The sequence below is a fragment of the Balaenoptera borealis genome (assembly GCF_965194805.1).
Source record: "Balaenoptera borealis genome assembly, chromosome: 2".
In the NCBI taxonomy this organism is placed as follows: Eukaryota; Metazoa; Chordata; class Mammalia; order Artiodactyla; family Balaenopteridae; genus Balaenoptera; species Balaenoptera borealis.
This window is the reverse complement of record NC_138867.1, coordinates 180,801,984-180,819,918: the sequence shown is the minus strand read 5'-3', so window position 1 is coordinate 180,819,918 and position 17,935 is coordinate 180,801,984. Positions and strand designations below refer to the sequence as shown.

The 17,935-nt window shown below is 50.8% G+C and overlaps 2 protein-coding genes across 8 annotated transcripts in view; one reads left to right on the top strand and one right to left on the bottom strand.

Moving 5' to 3' along the window:
- Window positions 1–17,935, top strand: part of ACSBG2 (acyl-CoA synthetase bubblegum family member 2) — a 175,881-nt gene that overhangs the window by 25,284 nt on the left and 132,662 nt on the right. The window lies entirely within an intron of this gene.
- RFX2 (regulatory factor X2) overlaps window positions 1–17,935 on the bottom strand; it is a 96,600-nt gene that overhangs the window by 14,920 nt on the left and 63,745 nt on the right. For 5 of the 7 annotated variants that reach the window (XM_082380610.1, XM_082380607.1, XM_082380611.1 and 2 more), the window contains 3 exons: window positions 9,574–9,648; window positions 2,627–2,808; window positions 325–444 (listed from right to left, as the gene is read on the bottom strand). In XM_082380610.1, coding sequence (XP_082236736.1) covers window positions 325–444; window positions 2,627–2,808; window positions 9,574–9,648 — 377 coding nt within the window. The remainder of the gene's footprint in view (window positions 1–324; window positions 445–2,626; window positions 2,809–9,573; window positions 9,649–17,935) is intronic. The other 2 variants (XM_082380609.1, XM_082380612.1) reach the window with 1 other exon arrangement.

The following is a 17,935-nucleotide window of genomic DNA, read 5'->3' as shown; positions in this document are numbered from 1 at the left end:
ATCAACTGTAACAGAGGCACAGCCCTGGAGGCCGGGGTGTGGGGGGCACATGGGAAATCTCTGCACCTTCCACTCACTTCTGTTGTGACCCTGAAACTGCCTGCGTCCTGCTGGCCTCACTCCACGCCAGGTGCAAGTGAAAGGCAGGGCTCTCCCAGGACGCCGAGATGGGGGCGAATGTGAACTGGTTTCCTCCACTCCATCCACGTTTCATCCATTTCCAGGTTGTGGTCAATGGTCGAGAAACCCCTCTCCCTCCGTTCCTGCTAGTGAAACCTCTCAGTGGGCTGGCTGGTCCTTAGGCCGGCCGGGCAGCTCACCCACCTGGGCTTCTGATGCACAGGCTGCTGCCGCATGGCCATGTACTGCGTGTCTTCCTGCAGCCGGTTCAGGGGCGAGTCTGGCTTCAGACGGATCCCGTAGTAGTGATACTTGGAGTTGCCCCTAGGAACCAAACACCTGTGGTCAGCTCTCTTTGCAGATGTCCTGAACCGCAAGAGAGGGCTGTTTCCCGGCCCTTCTCCCTGGGCTCTCGGGGCCAGTGTTCCCTGGGCCGTGTGGGAAACGTTCATGGGCTGTCCCGTGGTCAGAGAGGTTCAGGAAATTCTGTAACGACTTCCCCCTCTGGGAGACGCCCCTCTTGTATTTTAGTATGATAAAGGCTCTGAGAAGTCCTGCAGTGAAAAAGCCAGTTCAACTTTGTTTAACCCAGCATGGTCTAATAATAATAAGAATAGCAATAATAATACTTATTATTATAATAAATAATAATAATACTTATTATAATAAATAATAATATAATAAATAATACTTATAATAAATAACAATAATACTTATTATCATAAATAATAATAATAATTACTATTATTAACTCTCCCTCCTTCCAATCATCTAATAACACGTTTTAGAAATGGTACAGTTTGGGAAACACTACCTTATTTTATTATGGGAGAAATGATGCTCAAAGGGTTTTAAATAATTTCTTTAAGGAAACAGGTCAGAAGGGGCTCCTCAGGAGGCAAGGACAGACACGCGGCCTTGCAAACACCCCCAGCTTGCGGGCTGCCATTTTCCCTGAGCTGGCAACACGGACAAGCCGGGGAGCCTGGGTCCTTCCCAGGTGAGGTGCAAGCTGAACTGGTGCTCGGAGGGGGAAAGCGGAGAGGATGAGCCCCAATTCTGAGGCCAGCATCTGGGACCCTCTGAAGGTGGAGGCCCCAGGAGCCATCTGGAAAGGCCCCAGGGCAGCGGTGGCCGTGTCCCCAGAGGCCAGGGGCTCCTCCTCCCCACCCCCCTCTGGCTGTCCATGTTTTGTAAGGATGTCCTCTGTCAGGGATCCCAAGGTGGCAGAGAACTCTCCTGGCCCCGTCCTTTAAGACACCCAGCATGCCCGCTTCTGGGAGGAGGTGAGTGAACCCCGAGATCCATGTGTGTGTGCCTTCACCCAGGGCACATGGCGAACCCGGCCGGCCACAGGTCAAAGCCATGCAACATGATCTCACGTGTGGGCTAAGCACCCCGCTTTGAACAGAGCGCGGCCGTCTTTTTCTAGTGGGAGGAGCCAAACGCTACTGCTGGGGTTGGGGGTGGAGGGAGCAAGATTCCCACCCGTGATGGTCCCCGGCTGCTGTCTGCCAAAAGCAGCCCACAGTGGATCGGTCCAGGCACAGCAAAAAGCATCAAGACATGGTAAACCCAACTTGACTAGACAATCCAGAGGCTTCTATTTAAAAAGCCTGCTATGGCCAGGACATGGAAGCAACCTAAGTGTCCATCAACAGATGAATGGATAAAGAAGATGTGGCACATATATACAATGGAATATTACTCAGCCATAAAAAGAAACGAAATGGAGTTATTTGTAGTGAGGTGGATGGACCTAGAGGCTGTCGTACAGAGTGAAGTAAGTCAGAAAGAGAAAAACAAATACCGTATGCTAACACATATATGTGGAATCTTAAAAAAAAAAAAAAAGGTCATGAAGAACCTAGGGGCAAGACAGGAATAAAGATGCAGACCTACTAGAGAATGGACTTGAGGACACGGGGAGGGGGAAGGGTAAGCTGGGACAAAGTGAGAGAGTGGCATGGACATATATACACTACCAAATGTAAAATAGGTAGCTAGTGGGAAGCAGCCGCATAGCACAGGGAGATCAGCTCTGTGCTTTGTGACCACCTAGAGGGGTGGGATAGGGAGGGTGGGAGGGAGGGAGACGCAAGACGGAGGGGATATGGGGATATATGTATATGTATAGCTGATTCACTTTGTTATACAGCAGAAACTAACCACACCATTGTAAAGCAATTATGCTCCAATAAAGATGTTAAACAATAAATAAATAAATAAAATAAAAAGCCTGCTATGGGAAATTTCAAACGAAGGGAGAGAGCGGAGGTGAAGCCCGTGTCCCGTCACCAGGAGAGAAGCGATCACGGCCCACGGGTGCACAAGCCGGGCCCAGGCTACCGCCAATTCAGGGCAACTCCAGGTGCACCCGGAGCCGCGGACGTCAGGACGTGACAGGAGGAGGGAGTCTCACGTTCTCCCGAAGCTTGATGTCTGTATAAGGGAAGAGGAGGGTGGGGGGCAGTGCAGGGGCTGCCAGACGCTCCCACCGACCCACCTGGTGCCCAGCCGCCGCGTCCTCAGGCCCATGAACACGGAGCGGATCAGCTTCCCAAAGGAGGCCGCGTTCACGGGGTCCAGCTTGTGTTCCTGGCAGTGGCGAAGGTAGTGGTTGTAGAGCGAACTTCTGGGGAGACTCACGCCTTCTGCGGTTTCGTAATTATCCAAGAGCCACTGGAGCTGGATGGACAAGACAGGCCGGACGCTGACGCGGACGCACCGACAGCATCACACGCCTTCCCTCCTCCGACTCGACGGGGAAACTCACCTCTACTGTCACCGATTCAGGTTCAATTTGGGGCACGTTCATTACTTAATAGCTTCTTTTCACTTGCTTGTTTATTCCTTTGATTTCTAGCCAAGCTTTCAGGTTCCTTGACTTAATTTATAAAAACCTGCCCGTGATGGAGACTGAAACCCCACAGGCCTCGCACACCACATGCTTCCTAAACCTACGGGGATGGAGCTGATCTGAGCACGCGGGAAAGGGAGATGAAGGAATACCCCACGGCCCATCAGCACGGCGCCCCGCGTTAAGGTAATACCACCGCAGTCCCTGTACTCAAGACCCAGAGGAAAACAAACAGGAAACTGAATGAAAGACCGAAAGGCTCGTGTGCCAGGTTTTGTGCTCAGGCCAACGGCAGGGAAAAGGATCCAAGGCCGCAATCGCGGCCCCCAGGGGTCAGCACTGACTCAGAACCGTCTACACAGAGAGCTCAGTTCCCACACTGAGGGAGGCTGTCCCCCCCCCGCCCCCTTTGCACCCACTGCAGAGCGCCCCAAAGGCTGCGGTTTGATTCTGGCTTCGAGACTGTTCCCCAACGGAGGGAGGTCTGGATCTGGAAAAGCGAGCGCGGGAACGAGGCCAGAGGCAGGATCCCACATCAGCATCGGGATGGGGCTCCCTGCTGCGGGGCCCCCTGTCCTCTGTGTTCCCACACCCTCTGTCCTTCTCCCTGGGAGATCGCCGCCCTACCCCCCTACCCCCGGCCCCCTCTGGTGCTCGGCCCTGCAAACCAGGTTGTGGCCCCGCCCAGACTTAGCCCGCAGGCTGCGAAGTCTGCTCGCATCCCCTCTTAGACACGTTTCGTTACAGAAAGGTTTTAACATGCACAGAGGTAGAGAGAACAGACACATGAACTCCTGCTTCAACAATCATCACCTCAGGGCCAATTTTACTTCCTCTAAGCCCCACACACTGCCTCTGCCACTTTATTTTATTTTAAACTCATTTTTATTGGAGTATAGTTGCTTTACAATGTTTTTGTTTGCTTGTTTGTTTTGGGCCACGCCTCGCAGCATACAGAACTTCCCCGACCAGGGACCAAACCTGTGTCTCCTGCAGCGGCAGCGTGGAGCCTTAACCACTGGACCGCCAGGGAGGCCCCCTCCTGCCATTTTAAAGTGAACCTGACGTGCCTTCGTTTCCTCCCTGGGGCCTCCCCGCTCTAACGTGGACCTGACTGAGAGGCGGGTGGTGGGGTCAGCTGGTGGCAGGGATGCTAGAATAAGGAGAGTTTCAGAGGCAGGGGGTGGGCCTGGGCTGGATGTGCAGGATGAAGGTGGGGAAAAGGTCAAAGGTCCAGGTGAAGGGGCCCTGGGGGACTGACAGAGCAGAGGGTCCTATAACACAGCGCCCCCCAACCTTTTTGGCACCAGGGACCGGTTTCGGAAGACAATTCTTCCATAGATGGTGGGGGGAGGGGGGGAGGGTTCAGGCGGTAATGCGAGCGATGGGGAGCGACGGGCAGCGGCAGATGAAGCTTCACTCGCTCCCCTGCCGCTCACTTCCTGCTGTGCAGCCCGGTTCTTAACAGGCCGTGGACCGGTGACCCCTGCTCTAACACAAAGACAGACCTCTGGCATCGAGAAGGGATGGGGTAACAGGTTCTGCTTTTGGAAGGAGGGGGAGGAGTGCTGGGCTGGCATTCAGGGTGGAGGTCTGGACCAGATGTGTTAATTTGACACCCAGGAGCGGAGAGCGAGAGCGGGTCTGTGCGGGTGGGGCTGGGGAGGAGGAGGAGCGCGTGAGACCTGGGGTTAGGCGCTGCCCTGGGGAGAGCCGGGAGCGGGCCACCCCCAGCTGCCCTGCACGTGAGGTCTCTGCCACACCACCTCCCCACTGAGGGACCAGCCCAGATGCCGATCCGAGTGGCAGGTTTGAACCAGGGGCCGCCGGCCCTCCTGTCACCACAAAGCCTGCCTCCTGCAGCCCTGGGTGCATGGGAACAGCTGTCCACTCATCTGTCCGTGTGTCGTGTGCTGGCCGTGCCCGTGACCCCGCAGGGGGATCCCACCCCCACCAGTGGGTGAAGGGGGGGCAGTTACCACGGGGACGCGGGGAGGAGCGGGCAGCAGCCAGGGGCTGAGGGAAACAGGAAAGGGTTCTTCAGTTCCCCCTTTGGGAAAGAGCATCATGGTTTCTACTTTCCATCAAGTCACCTAGATATATAATTTTCAAACTTTCCTTAAATGTGCTTTTTCTACACAAAGGTGGCAGAGCACCCCCCCTTCTCTCTCCAAGGTTTTGCTCCGGCCCAGGGCTCCCACCCTTAGGGGCCCATCTCCTTGGCACCCCTTGTTCTGACCCCTCCGTCTTTGATGCTATGAACAAACTGTGAACTTGAGTGGTTTAATCACTGCACACGGCCTGCCCCAGGAGGCACCCTCCTCCCCACCCCTGAGGCGCCCCTGCACACACCCCGCCCCCCGCTGCCTTGACTCTGGGGCTAAGGGACTGCCACCACCGGGAAGCTGGGAAGGAGAGCATGGGTAGCACAGTGGAGCTGCTCCTTTCTTGCGGGTACGCCCCCGGCCTGCTTTGCGCCCACAGCGGGGGGCCCGTGTCCCACCAGCTACGAGCCTTCCCACAGCAGCCTCCCCAGCCACAGGGGAGAACTGGGTTCTGTCTGTTGCCCGGTTGTCTATTTTCAATTGGCTCAGGATCCAGGATCCAGGTGAGGAAGGGCTGGTATTTGCTGGCCCCTGAGCCCCAAGGTTTCCCAGAGCACTGCTCGCCGACACAAGCATTCATTTTCTATCGCTTGCCTCCCTGCTGAAATGGGAGCTCCAGGAAGCAGAGACAGAACCGGGTCTGCCCACGTGTGCACCCCGTGAAGATGCCTCAAGAAAGGCTGATGGAGAGGAGGAGGGGTCCCGCAGAGCGGAGGGGACCCCAGCATGAGGAGAGCCGAGAGCCTCTGGCCGTGGAAGCAGGAGGCGCTTCCTCTCTCTGCCACCCTGGCTGGGGAGCATAGGCTGCTTCTAGGGGAGTCCTCTGTGGGAGGGAGAGGCCGGGACCAGGGGCCCAGATGTCTCAGGGTCTGAACGCCCGGGTGAGCCCTCAGGAGGATCCTCAGGCCGCGAGGCGGGGGCCTGGAAGGGGCCCCGGACCAGGTCCTGAGAGATGGAGGCTGAGACCCTGCCCGGCGCCTGACACGACCAGCCCAGCGTGAAAAGGAAGGTTCGGGAAGGACGATTGCTTCTGCTCCTCACCACCTCGGCCAAATCCCAAGAATTACACGAAGAGCAGACTTCTTTGCTGGGTGACAACATGGACACTGACACCTAGGAGGTGTGGTTAACTCCCTCCTGAGCAGAGCTAAGTACAGAGAGAACAGGTGCCACCAGCAGCCTCCGAAGCAGTAACGGGTTCACTTGCACCCTTTCCGGCGACGAGAGGTGGCCCGGAAGGGAGGCTGACGGGCGCTGGAGGGTGGTCTACGGGCTCCGTGAAGGCAGGGCCTCCCCTGGAGGCTGAGCGAGCGCCGGCGGGGTTTGCGCACCGCACTCCTGGACGCCGCTACCTGGTGTTGTCCCGACCGGCTGAACATCGCAGGTCAGTGACACTAGGTGAACGGGAGGCCCATCTCCCCACCATACAGCCCTGCCTCGCCCGCGGCAGACTGACCGGGTGTCATGGTAGGGGGGCTGTGGCCATGGTGGGTGGGGTGGGAGAAGTGGTCTGATTCCGGATGCTTCTGAAGGTCAAGGAGCATCGGATGCGGGCTGTGGGAGGAGGAGGGGAGACAAGGATGAGACTCCAGCAGGACGGCGCTGCCCTGGATGAGCCAGGAAGGTGGCGGGAGGTGCCGGGTCTGTTGTGGGCGGGGGCAGGGGGCGGTCAGGGCTCGGCCCCGGACACACGTGCGCAGCTGCTCCTACAGGCGGGCAGGCGTCCTTGGAGACTCAAGGGGGGAGCTGACGGGACAGGCCCGGCCTCGACGCCCACTGGGAAAGAGCCTTTCCCACCAGGAGACCAGGCGGGGTCGTCGAGGTGGTGAGGGGGCCGGGGAGGCTCCAGAAAACAGCAGTCCAACCGCGACCACTGCCGGAGGCCTTCGTCGCAATAATCTGGAGCAACTTGTAGGCAGAGCACCCAGCCCATGAAGCTGCTGCAGCCCATCCCCACCCCAGACTGCAGGGCACGGCTCTGTCACTACGCCACCACCTGAAGGCTAAATCATCTTTGGCAATTGATTAAAAAATTGATTTAAAAAAAAAAAGTCATATAACCTGAATATGATCCACCTAAAAGCAGGTCCTCCTCCCAGGGGCTGGAGATAGTAGTTTATGTCCAGTAAGCAGCGGCCACCTGTGCAGGAACCCACGATGGGGGCCCCTGAGTCAGCAGGGGTTGGGGGCGTCTCCCGATAGACCCGGGGGCAGCAGAGGGGCTGCGCCCAGAGGCCACGGGGACGCCCTGGTGCGGGCCGGCACCTCCGTTCCCAGCTCAACTTCCTATGCCTCCTTCCTCCGAAACAGGTGTCCCTCGTTGCCTGCCACCAAATCATGCGTTCCCCTGTTTCAAAGATGGCTCGAGGCCCACCTCCTCCCTCAGGGGCTCCCACACCAGGCTGGAAGGTCCCTTCAACCCTCAGACCCCCTGGTCCGAGTCCCGAGGGCAGCCTGGGGAGCTCGGGTGACCCTGATGTCGGGCTGGGTCTGGAAGGCACAGCCCAGCCTTCCTGGGCTCTGGGTGTCTCGCCACCCGGCACCAGGCTCTTCTGTGCGGGCGCGGGGACCGCAGCCGGTGGTGCCCAGGGACAACTGTCTCAAGTGAGCGCGGCCAACTAGGACGACGAAGGGCTCTGCGGGACACGTGGCCGTCTGTCGCCAGGACACACCCTAGCTCTCTCCCCGCCCTCCCTGCCCAGACAAGCTCCTGGCAGGTTGACTGCAGCGCCTGGGGTCGACTCTTTACAGAGGTCTTTCTATCCTCTCTGAGTCGCCAATCCTCAGATCCTACTTCTCATGGCTCCCAATGGAAGAAAACGACTCAACAACAAATCGCCAGAAAGAAAACGGACACAGGGAGGTTCTTCCTGCTCGGAAACTAAACTCAGGAATGGAAACTGGTTTTGGAGAAGCAACCAAGGCAAGCCAGCCTTCCAGAGGAAAAGTGTTAGAAAGCCAGAGGCATCCCTGCAGCCAGAGACTGAGGCTCATGCGTTTCGCATAGACATTTTAAACTTCCCGCGGATACGCCGCCGGCCTGGGGTCCGCACCCATCCTGCCTTCCTCATGGCTCTCTGGGGCTGCCCTAGAGCCTGGCCTCGCAGGCTGTGACGTGGCCACGTTGTCTGCTCGAGATCTGAAGAACTCTGGTCCCCGAGCAGAGAATGCCGTCTTGCGGACTTTCTACACGTTCCGCTCTAAGGCTGCAGCTTCCCTTCTCCAGACCTGCCCACCAGGTGACATCGTCCGGCAGTGATGGACAACAGGGTGGTCATGACCCACCTAGCCTGGGGCCTGATGGACTTTTGTTTTTCCTTCGAGACAGCCGGGGTGAGGCTGCTCTTCCTCCAGTGACCAGCCCTCTGAGGCTCAGCCAATGGGCTGGAGGTGCTGGCCACGCCTGTGCCCCCCGACAAACCCAGAAGCTCCTGGATCTTTCCCTAGTGGGGTTTCTGGCCCCGCACCCCGAATCACTCACTTTGAATGTCGGCCAGTATGAAAGTCTTGCTGGGGTCACAGCTGGGATCGGGTTCAACTAAAGGGGACTTCTTTTCTTTGATGTTTTAATTCTCAGAAGGATGCCAATCCCAACCCAAGTGCTTGAGAAAAGCTGCCAGAAGTGCGCTCTGAACTCCTGCGGCCTGTCCTACCTCCAAAATGCCGAACAAAGTTCCAGTTATGTTAAAGCCGAATTGAGGGCGTTTGGAGAAGTAACGGGAAAAGGGAGGAGTGCGAGGAGACAGGAGCTTTCCCTCCTCAACTGTCCCCAGAAGCCGAGTCCCTGCACTGTCATCTCTTCTAGCCCCGTCCTGCCACTCAAAGCCACCCAGAGGCAAAGACCTTTGTGCCCTCCTGGCCTTGGGGCCTACGATCATGTGGTGTCCCCATCAGAGAAAGGTCTTATGCAGCTAAAATCAATAGGAATTAGTTGCTTTGCCCTTTTCTCAAATTACCAATTTTTTTTTTTTTTCAAAGAGCTGATCACAGGAGAATTAGCTAAGAACATTTATGGCATCCCCAATCCGGTGTCATTTTTTGGTTGTGGCTTGTTTGAGTACGAATTTATTTACAATGCTTATCCTCTGCCAGGCATGGTGGGTAGGACGTTACATACACTAAGCAGTTTAATCCCTGTTCCCCCCAAGGAGGGGGGCGCTGTCACCCCGCTTTCACAAAGGAAGAGCCTGCCTTAATTTCCCTTCGCTGTGGAAGGACATTTTTGCTGAGTGTAGAAGTCTAGGTTGGTTCCCCCCTCTGCACCTTTTCGGCACTTTAAAGGTGTCAACTCACTGCTTTTTTTTTTTCGGCCGTACCGCGCGGCTTGCAGGATCTCAGTTCCCTGAACCAGGGACTGAACCAGGGGCACGGCAGTGAAAGCCTGGGATCCTAACTGTTAGGCCACCAGGGAGCTCCCTGTTGGTGTTTAAAATGCCTATGAAGGTGACAAGCAGAGCAGGGCAGACCAGCAGGTTGACACACACTTACATGACTGTTGAGTAAACCGCTTTTGTGTGATGTGATCCCTTCGCTTTTTTGGAGGTTTTCAATCGCCATTTCAAGCTAAAGAAAATGTGCGCAGAAACAAAACAAAACAAAATGGAAAAAAAAAAACAAAACGAAATCAGATGGTTAGCATCAGCCAAGATTTGTTTGTATTAATATCCAAATAAAGATCCGAGTGCCTACAAAATAGAAAGCAGGCTGGACGCAGGCGGGGGGGAATGGGTTAGGTCGGGGGCTGAAGCCTCAGCAGGAGCGTTGCTTCATCACGTGCAGAGGAGCCCAGGAGCCCCTCAGACACCAGCAGCAGATGGGGTCCTACTGTCTACACTGGCAGCTGAGTTTTAACACGTCTGCATGTGCACGTGCACAACGGGAATACTTAGTCACTGCATAAGTTCAAGTGTAAGCAAAGCCAGCATGATAACCACCTGCTGCTCCCCAAATCCATCATCTGCACTGGGAGAATCAGAGGACCATAGACCCGGGGACAGTTGATGGCACTGGTTTCCCGGCCAGCCTGCCCTGTCACAAAGCCCAGGGTCTCCCAGCTGGAGGGCTTTGGGAAAATACCGGTAGGCCACGACCCCAGCCCTGCCATTGGGAGGCGCAGGACCCTGGGGCCACGGAGATGGGACAGCTCACAGAGGGGTCCTCCTGGGGGAGGGCCTCTGAGATGGGTCCTCAGACCTCGCGGAGGCGAGGGCTGAGGGGCCATGGCAGGTCTATGCAAAGGAAGAGACACCTGGCCGAGTGTGGCAACCACCACATCTGAGCCCGACTTGTACGTGATGCAAACATAAGCTCTGCTGGAGGCAATGACCCTTAAACACCCAGGGGAGGCAAAGACCACAGAGACGATTCTGTAAAAAGCGGGCCCAACACATTCAGAAAGTGCAGCTGGACTGCTTCCCCAGAGCTGAGTTCAGGAATGAGGGGTTTCTGCTTCGCCCCCCCACCTCTTCTGACCACTGTTGAGAACATCTACTCTTGCCACTGCTATTCAACACTGTACTGGAAATTCTAGCCAGGGTCATTAGGCCACAGAAGAAAATAAAAGGCATCCACACAGGAAAGGAAGTAGCAAAACTACCTCTATTTGCAGATAGCATGATCTTAAATATGGAAAATCCTGAAGGATCTCCCCAAAAACTATCAGCACCAGGGTTGCAAGATACAAGATCAATATACAAAAGTCAATTATATTTCTAAACAATGAACGATATGAAAATGAAATGGAGAAAACAATCCCATTTACAATAGTATCAGAGAGAATAAAATGCCTAGGAATAAATTTAACCAAGGAGGTGAAATACTTGTACACTGAAAGAACTATGAAACACTGTTGAGAGAAATTAAAGACGACCCAAACAAACAGAAAGATGTCCTATGTTCATGGATTGGAAGACTTACTATTAAGATGGTAATACTGTCCTAATTGATCTGTAGACTCAATGCAGTCTCTATCAAAATTCTCTACAAAGCTTCCAGCTGCCTTTTCAAATGGACAAGTTGATCTTAAAATTCATATGGCATTGCAAGGGACCCCAAATAACCAAAACAATCTCGAAAAAGAAGTACCAGGTCGAAGACTCACAAGTTCCCATTTCAAAACTGATTACAAAGTTACAGTAACCACAACAGTGCAGTACTGGGATAGGATAGACATATAGATCAATGGGATAGAATTGAGAGTCCAGAAATAAACCCATACATCTAGGGTCAATTGATTTTCAACAAGGGTGTTTAGACCCTTAGTTAATGGAGAAAGAATACACCCTTCAACAAACGGTGCTGGGATAAATAGATAGTCACGTGCAAAAGAATGAAGCAGGACCCTTACCTCACAGCATATACAAAAATCCACTCCAAAGGGATCAAAGAACTACATGTAAGAGCTAAAACTATAAAACTCTTAGAGGAAAACATGAGGTAATCACATAAAATAAGGTTATCTCCATGACCTTGGATTTGGGAATAGAATCTTAGATATGACACCAAAAGCACAAACAAAAAATAAAAGATAAAAACTTTTAAAAAAGATAAATTGGACTTCATCAAAATTAAAAACTTCTGTACGTCAAAGGACACTATCAAGAGAGTGAAGAGACAACCCACGGAATGGGAGAACATATTTGCAAATCATGTATCTAATAAGGGTCTTATATCCAGAATATTATAAAGAACTATGGAGACTCAACAACAAAATGATAAAATGACACGATTAAAAAATGGGCAATGAACACAACATTGTTAATCAGCTATGCTCCAATATAAAATAAAAAGTTTAAAAAAATGGGCAAAGGCCTGGAATAGGCATGCCTCCAATAAGCACATAAAAAGATGCTCAACATCATTAGTCATTAGGGAAATACAAACTAAAACCACAGTGAGATACCACTTCACACCCACTAGGACGGCTATTAAGAGAAGAAAGAAAAGTAACAAGTGTCAGTGAGGATGTGGAGGAACTCGAACCCTCGTCAGTTGCTGGTGGGACTGCAAAATGGTTCAGCTACTGTGGTAAACAGCTGTTAAAATATAAACTCAGTTAAACCACATGACCCAGCAATTTCACTCTACCCAAGATAATTGAAAACAGGTGTTCTAACAAAAACTTGCTCATAGCAGCCTGATTCATAACAGCAAAAAAAGCAGAAAAACACAAATGTCAGTCACCGATGAACGGATAGTCAAGATATGGTCCATACATACCATTGAATATTATTCATCCCTAAAAAGGAATGAAGTTTTGACATATGTTACAATGTGGATGAGCCTTGAAAACATGATGCTCAGTGAGAGAAGCCAATCACAAAAGGCCATGTGTTGAGTGATTCCATTTGTATGAAACGTCCAAAACAGGCAAATCCAGGGACAGAAAGCAGATTAGTTGCCCTGGGGCTGAAGGAGGAGGGAATGGGGGGTGCCTACTAACTGGTACAGGGTTCCTTTGGGGGTGGTGAGAATGTTCTGGAACTCGACAGGGTAATGCTTACAGAACATTGTGAATGTACCAAATGCCATTGAATTACATGATTAAAATGGTGCATTTTATGTTATGTGAATTTTACCTCAATAAAAACTATACAACTAATTAAAAAAAACTTTAGTCTTTCTTGCAATTTGAATGGATCTTTCACCCACATGCATGGTTTTGTAACAACATGCACCGGTCGCTTGGAAAATACTGGTTCACTGAGTTTGCAGATCTTCCCAATGTTGATACATTTCATCACACGGTACTGAAAAAAGTCACATTGGTTAATATCACTACCAACAACATCAGCAAGATATCAGTTTTCCAAAATGCTATTTTTTTGTTTTTTTTGGTGTGAGAACATATCGACAATAAAACCTGTCGTGTTTTTCTCGATATGTCAAGCTCACAACTGTTCAGTTTTGAGAAAATGTGTACCAAATCTTCGAGTCTGAATAATCATAATCTGTCTATCATCCTTCCAAGGAAAAACAGCGTTTCATGAAAAAAGTAGTTCATTCTGCTCACAAGCCATTTGCCCATGAGCTTTTCCTCAAGACTGTCATCGTACTTCGGGAAGAAGCAGAAGCACTTTTCGTCACACAGAATATTAAAGTGTTCTCGAGGATTGAGATTTAATAAAATTAATAATTTTTTCTGCTTCATCAGGGAATTCTTGAGTGAAACTAGCATTTGGTATTTCTCCTTTTTTTTTTTTTTACTGTGCGTGCATGATGGTGAGGATTATAGTGACTTCTAGAGACTCTGATGTGTCTGCTCTGATTTGTGCACAGCTGTGTCAGCCGTGCTGGTTTTGCATCGTCGGGGCAAATGTCAACACAGGGAAGACAGCAACTAATGGGTTAGTATTATTATGAAAACAGTTTTGATCTCGTGGAGCTCCTGAGAGGGTCCTGGGGACAGACACCCAGAAGCTTGCCAGACATGTGTAAGACTGCTGAAAATCGTGCAGTTCGGAGTATTGCGGGAAAGAATACAAATGAACTTTTGCTTTGTAAGACCATCCTCAAAACCCCATAGCTATTAAATAGGGTCAGAACAAGCCCACTGATACCTTAAATTATCTTAATACACAGTGGAACCTCCCAAGGTGTTCACTGCGTTTTAAAATTAAGACGTCAGGTAAACCTCTGAAGGTGAAGTTCAGGAAAACATCACCAGACCCCGAAGTTCAGATGGAGGGGTTGGTGCCCGAGTTAGGACCAGAGGCGCAGCGCAGTGCATCCAGCAGAGGGCGCTGTGGCGCCGCCTCCCAGCTCCAAGCTGAGGCCGTCCAGCATCCTTGAAAAAGGAGCATCTCATGCTTGAAGTCTGGGGGCTGGAGTGGGAGGCTTCCTTACAGACCTGACCGAGGGATTCTTACTGCACGAGTACAAAAGGCTTGATAAGTTCTCTCAGTGGCTGGAAAAGTTAGTGTTTAATTTTTAGATATACTTAAAATGGAAATTAAATTTATACTTGACTGGAGTTTAATTTTTTGTTAAAAAATTTTATCAAAGTGGTACCTGCACAGGCCCACATGTCAAACTGTAAGGAAGAGCCAAAGACAGACGCAGAGGTGCCCTCTCGCCACCCCAGGGCCAGGCAGCTTTCCCTAAAATCGTTTCTGTTTTCTGAGCTTCTCAAAGATTTCTTTCCATCTTGGTACTATGCATACGCTTGTCTACCTATTTCTTGACTTATCAGGAGCTTCATCTTTATTTCTGATTGGGTGCAGTGCAGCCCATATTCCTTTTTATTGGCCGTTTAATTTCACCGGTTTCTGCTGCATGAATTACTAGCAGAATGCCTGGGGAAAAGGGCACACACATATCATGCTTCAGGCGTTCGGGAGAAAGGAGGGGAGAAAATGCCTAACGACCTGTGATCAAAGATACAGCGTTTCAAGAATTCAACGTGATAGCAGAGTGCAGATAAGTTTTATTAACCCCCAAGTATATTAAAATTAGTCGGTTATTTAAAAATTTTTAAAGGAATTTATAAAACTCCTTTCCTTTCATGTATAATCCTAGCAAAATTTTACCTGACATAAGGACTAGATTTGTGTCTTCTAAGTGAGGGTGGAGGTTACTTCCCCTCTGAATTCATTAGCGTCCACTCTAATGGCCATTCCATTTATAACACAATAACCTCGTTAAAATGACCTGCCAGGACTTCCCTGGTGGCGCAGTGGTTAAGAATCCTCTTGCCAATGCAGGGGACACGGGTTCGAGCCCTGGTCAGGGAAGACCCCACATGCCACGGAGCAACTAAGCCCGTGGGCCACAACTACTGAGCCTGCGCTCTAGAGCCCGTGGGCCACAACTACTGAGCCCGTGTGCAAGGAGAAGCCCGCGCACCACAACGAAGAGTAGCCCGGCTCACCACAACTGGAGAAAGCCCGCGCGCAGCAACGAACACCCAACGCAGCCAAAAAAAAAAAAGACCTGCCAGGCCAAGGTCACCCCTGCAAAGGGCCAGCAATGACCAGCATCAAAGCAACACCTGTATCTCCAGGCTGGGTCTGCCATAATTTGATATCAGGACCATGCCTCCTGGGCCAGAAGTGGGAAGGCGGAGGGGATGCTCCTGGAAAACCAGGGAGAAGTGGGGGTGAGGACAGAAAACTGCTGCAGTAAACGTCCTGTCCTAAAATACAGCTTATTATGCGACCATAGAAGGAGGAAATAAACGTTTAAATGTTTTATAAACGCTTTTGGAGCTTTAAAGAAAATGAGAGTATTTTAAAAGAACCAAAGTGTCATGGCTGGAGTTTTGAGGGCAGGGATAGAAATCACAGAATTCTGCCTGGAGAAAGGAAACAGCTGCAGTTAGGGGCCAGGTGGGAGGATGGAGAGAAGGGAAGGGCTCACCACTGGGGAGACGGGGAGGCTGGCTGGGGGAAATGGGCATTTTCAATTTGTCCATTTTTATTTTGCTAATTAAACATTAAAAAATTATGTAGTAATATTATATGCACTTGCCATACAAAAACCCGATGAGGCCAGAGACATACCAGTCTCCTTCCAGAGCCAGGACTGGGGTGGCGCCCATAAGGCGCCCAGGGCACCAAACTGAAGGAGGCACTCATTGTCAAGGTCGTGCCATGGCAGGGTCAGCCCCCGGAGGGGAGCAACTCCCTAAATTTGGTGCCCTGGGCACCTCGCTTGCCCCGCCCCATCCCAGCCCCGCCTCAGCTTCTCCCTGGCCTCCACCAACTCCCACTGAGGAGAGGAAGCTCCTCCCTTCCCTAACAGCCAGTGTGCATCCATGAGGGGGCGTGGCTGTGTGCCAATAAAACTTTATTTACAAAACCAGGAGGCCGGCAGGATTTGGCTGGAGGGCGGCACTCTGCCGCCTCTGCCCCCAGACATTTACTAAGCAATTGTAAATCACTCACACAATTGCATGGCGTGGATTATACTTAACTGCTAAACTGATTTTTTAAATTTTTAGGTAGAGAGGGGATCATTGCACAGCACCATGGATGTCCTAAATGCTACCGAATTATGCACTTTAAAATGGTTAATTTTATGTTTTATGAATTTTATCTCAATAAAAAATGTATACGGTAATGCATGCATGTGGTTAAAATTCGAATAGAAGAAAAAGGTATAAAAAAAGCAAGTCTTCCTCTTTTCTTTCTACCTCACGGAGATAATCTTTTTTGGTAATCATTTTTAACAGCTAACATGTTTAGTTCTTCTTGTAGTTCTTAGAACTTTAAAAAATATAGTTCTACCTCTTAATTTATCAATTGAAAATTTTTTAACTTTTAAGTTTGGAAATAACTCCAGATTTTAAAAAGGTTGCAAAAATAGCACAAAACATTCCCATATGCCCTTCAGCCAGGCTCCCCAAATGTCAACATCTTCCGTGACCCGGAAATTAACCCCGACTCAACACTGTTAACCGATCGAATCACTTGATGAAAGTCCTGTTTGTGGGCCAGGATCCAATCGGGGGTCACACACTGTGCTCATTTACATACGGAGCCATGAAAGAAAATAGCAGGAACACAGGAACAGATGAAGGAAATTAGGAAGAGGCTTTTATTAGATGGATGACCCATGTAGCCCTTGACATGGTAAGTGGGTTTGTGTTACTCTAAACAGGATGATGACTTCTCTGGTAAGTTAATTGAGACTTTTCAGAATAAGAACCGGAGTGCTTTCCAGCATGCATTCTTTAATTTTGTCACTTAAAGCAGAGCAGAGATGAACTTTAGATAGATCTTTCAAAGGGGCACTTGCTCCCACCTTTGCAAAGAAACTTGCAAAACCAGATTCAAAAGTGATGATGTTGGGACTTCCCTGCTGGCGCAGTGGTTAAGAATCCGCCTGCCAATCCAGGGGACACGGGTTCGAGCCCTGGTCCGGGAAGATCCCACATGCCGCGGAGCAACTAAGCCCGTGTGCCACAACTACTGAGCCTGCGCTCTAGAGCCTGTGAGCCACAACTACTGAGCCCGCGAGCCACAACTACTGAAGCCCGTGCGCCTAGAGCCCGTGCTCCGTGACAAGAGAAGCCACCGCAATGAGAAGCCTGTGCCCTGCAGTGAAGAGCAGCCCCCACTCACCGCAACTAGAGAAAGCTCGCGGGCAGCAACAAAGACCCAACGCAGCCAAAAATAAATTAAAAAAAAAAAGTGATGATATCATTAGATGTTTGTCAAAACCCATAGAACGTACAACATAGGGTGAACCCTGATGTCACCAGGGCTTTAGTTAAAAATGATAACGGGTCAATATTGGCTTATTGGCTGTAACAAATGCACCAAACTTAGATGTTAATAATAAGGGAAACTGTACGTGGGGTACAGGGTGGGGCATTACGGGAATTCTCTGTACTTTCTGCTCGATTTTTCTGTAAACCTGAAATTGCTCTAAGAGAAAGTCTATTAAAAGGATAAAAAGTGATGATGAATTATTTATTTATTTATTTATTTATGGCCGAGCCACGGGGCTTGCGGGATCTTGGTTCCCCAACCAGGGATTCAAACCATGCCTCCTGCAGTGGAAGCACCGAGTCTTAACCACTGGACCGCCAGGGAAGTCCAATGATGAATATTTTAGAGAAAAAGCGGATGTAGTATTGGTGAAACTCCTTTCATCAAATGATGTGCGTTTGCCAGCAAACGTTTTGCTCTTGTGGTTGGACAAAAGCTCCGTGCAGGAGGTGAGGAAGCTTCTAGCGAATGCCCAGTAGGCGTGTGAGTTCATAGTCCAGTCAAGATATCCTGGGTCTTCCCTGAAAACACAGGCTCCAGAGAAGAGCTGTTTAGCGGTTGGCGATCCATCGTGAGCTGTGACGCCGCGTGGATGGTGCACCAGCCCCATGGGCCACCAGGAAGGGTTGCCGTGAGAA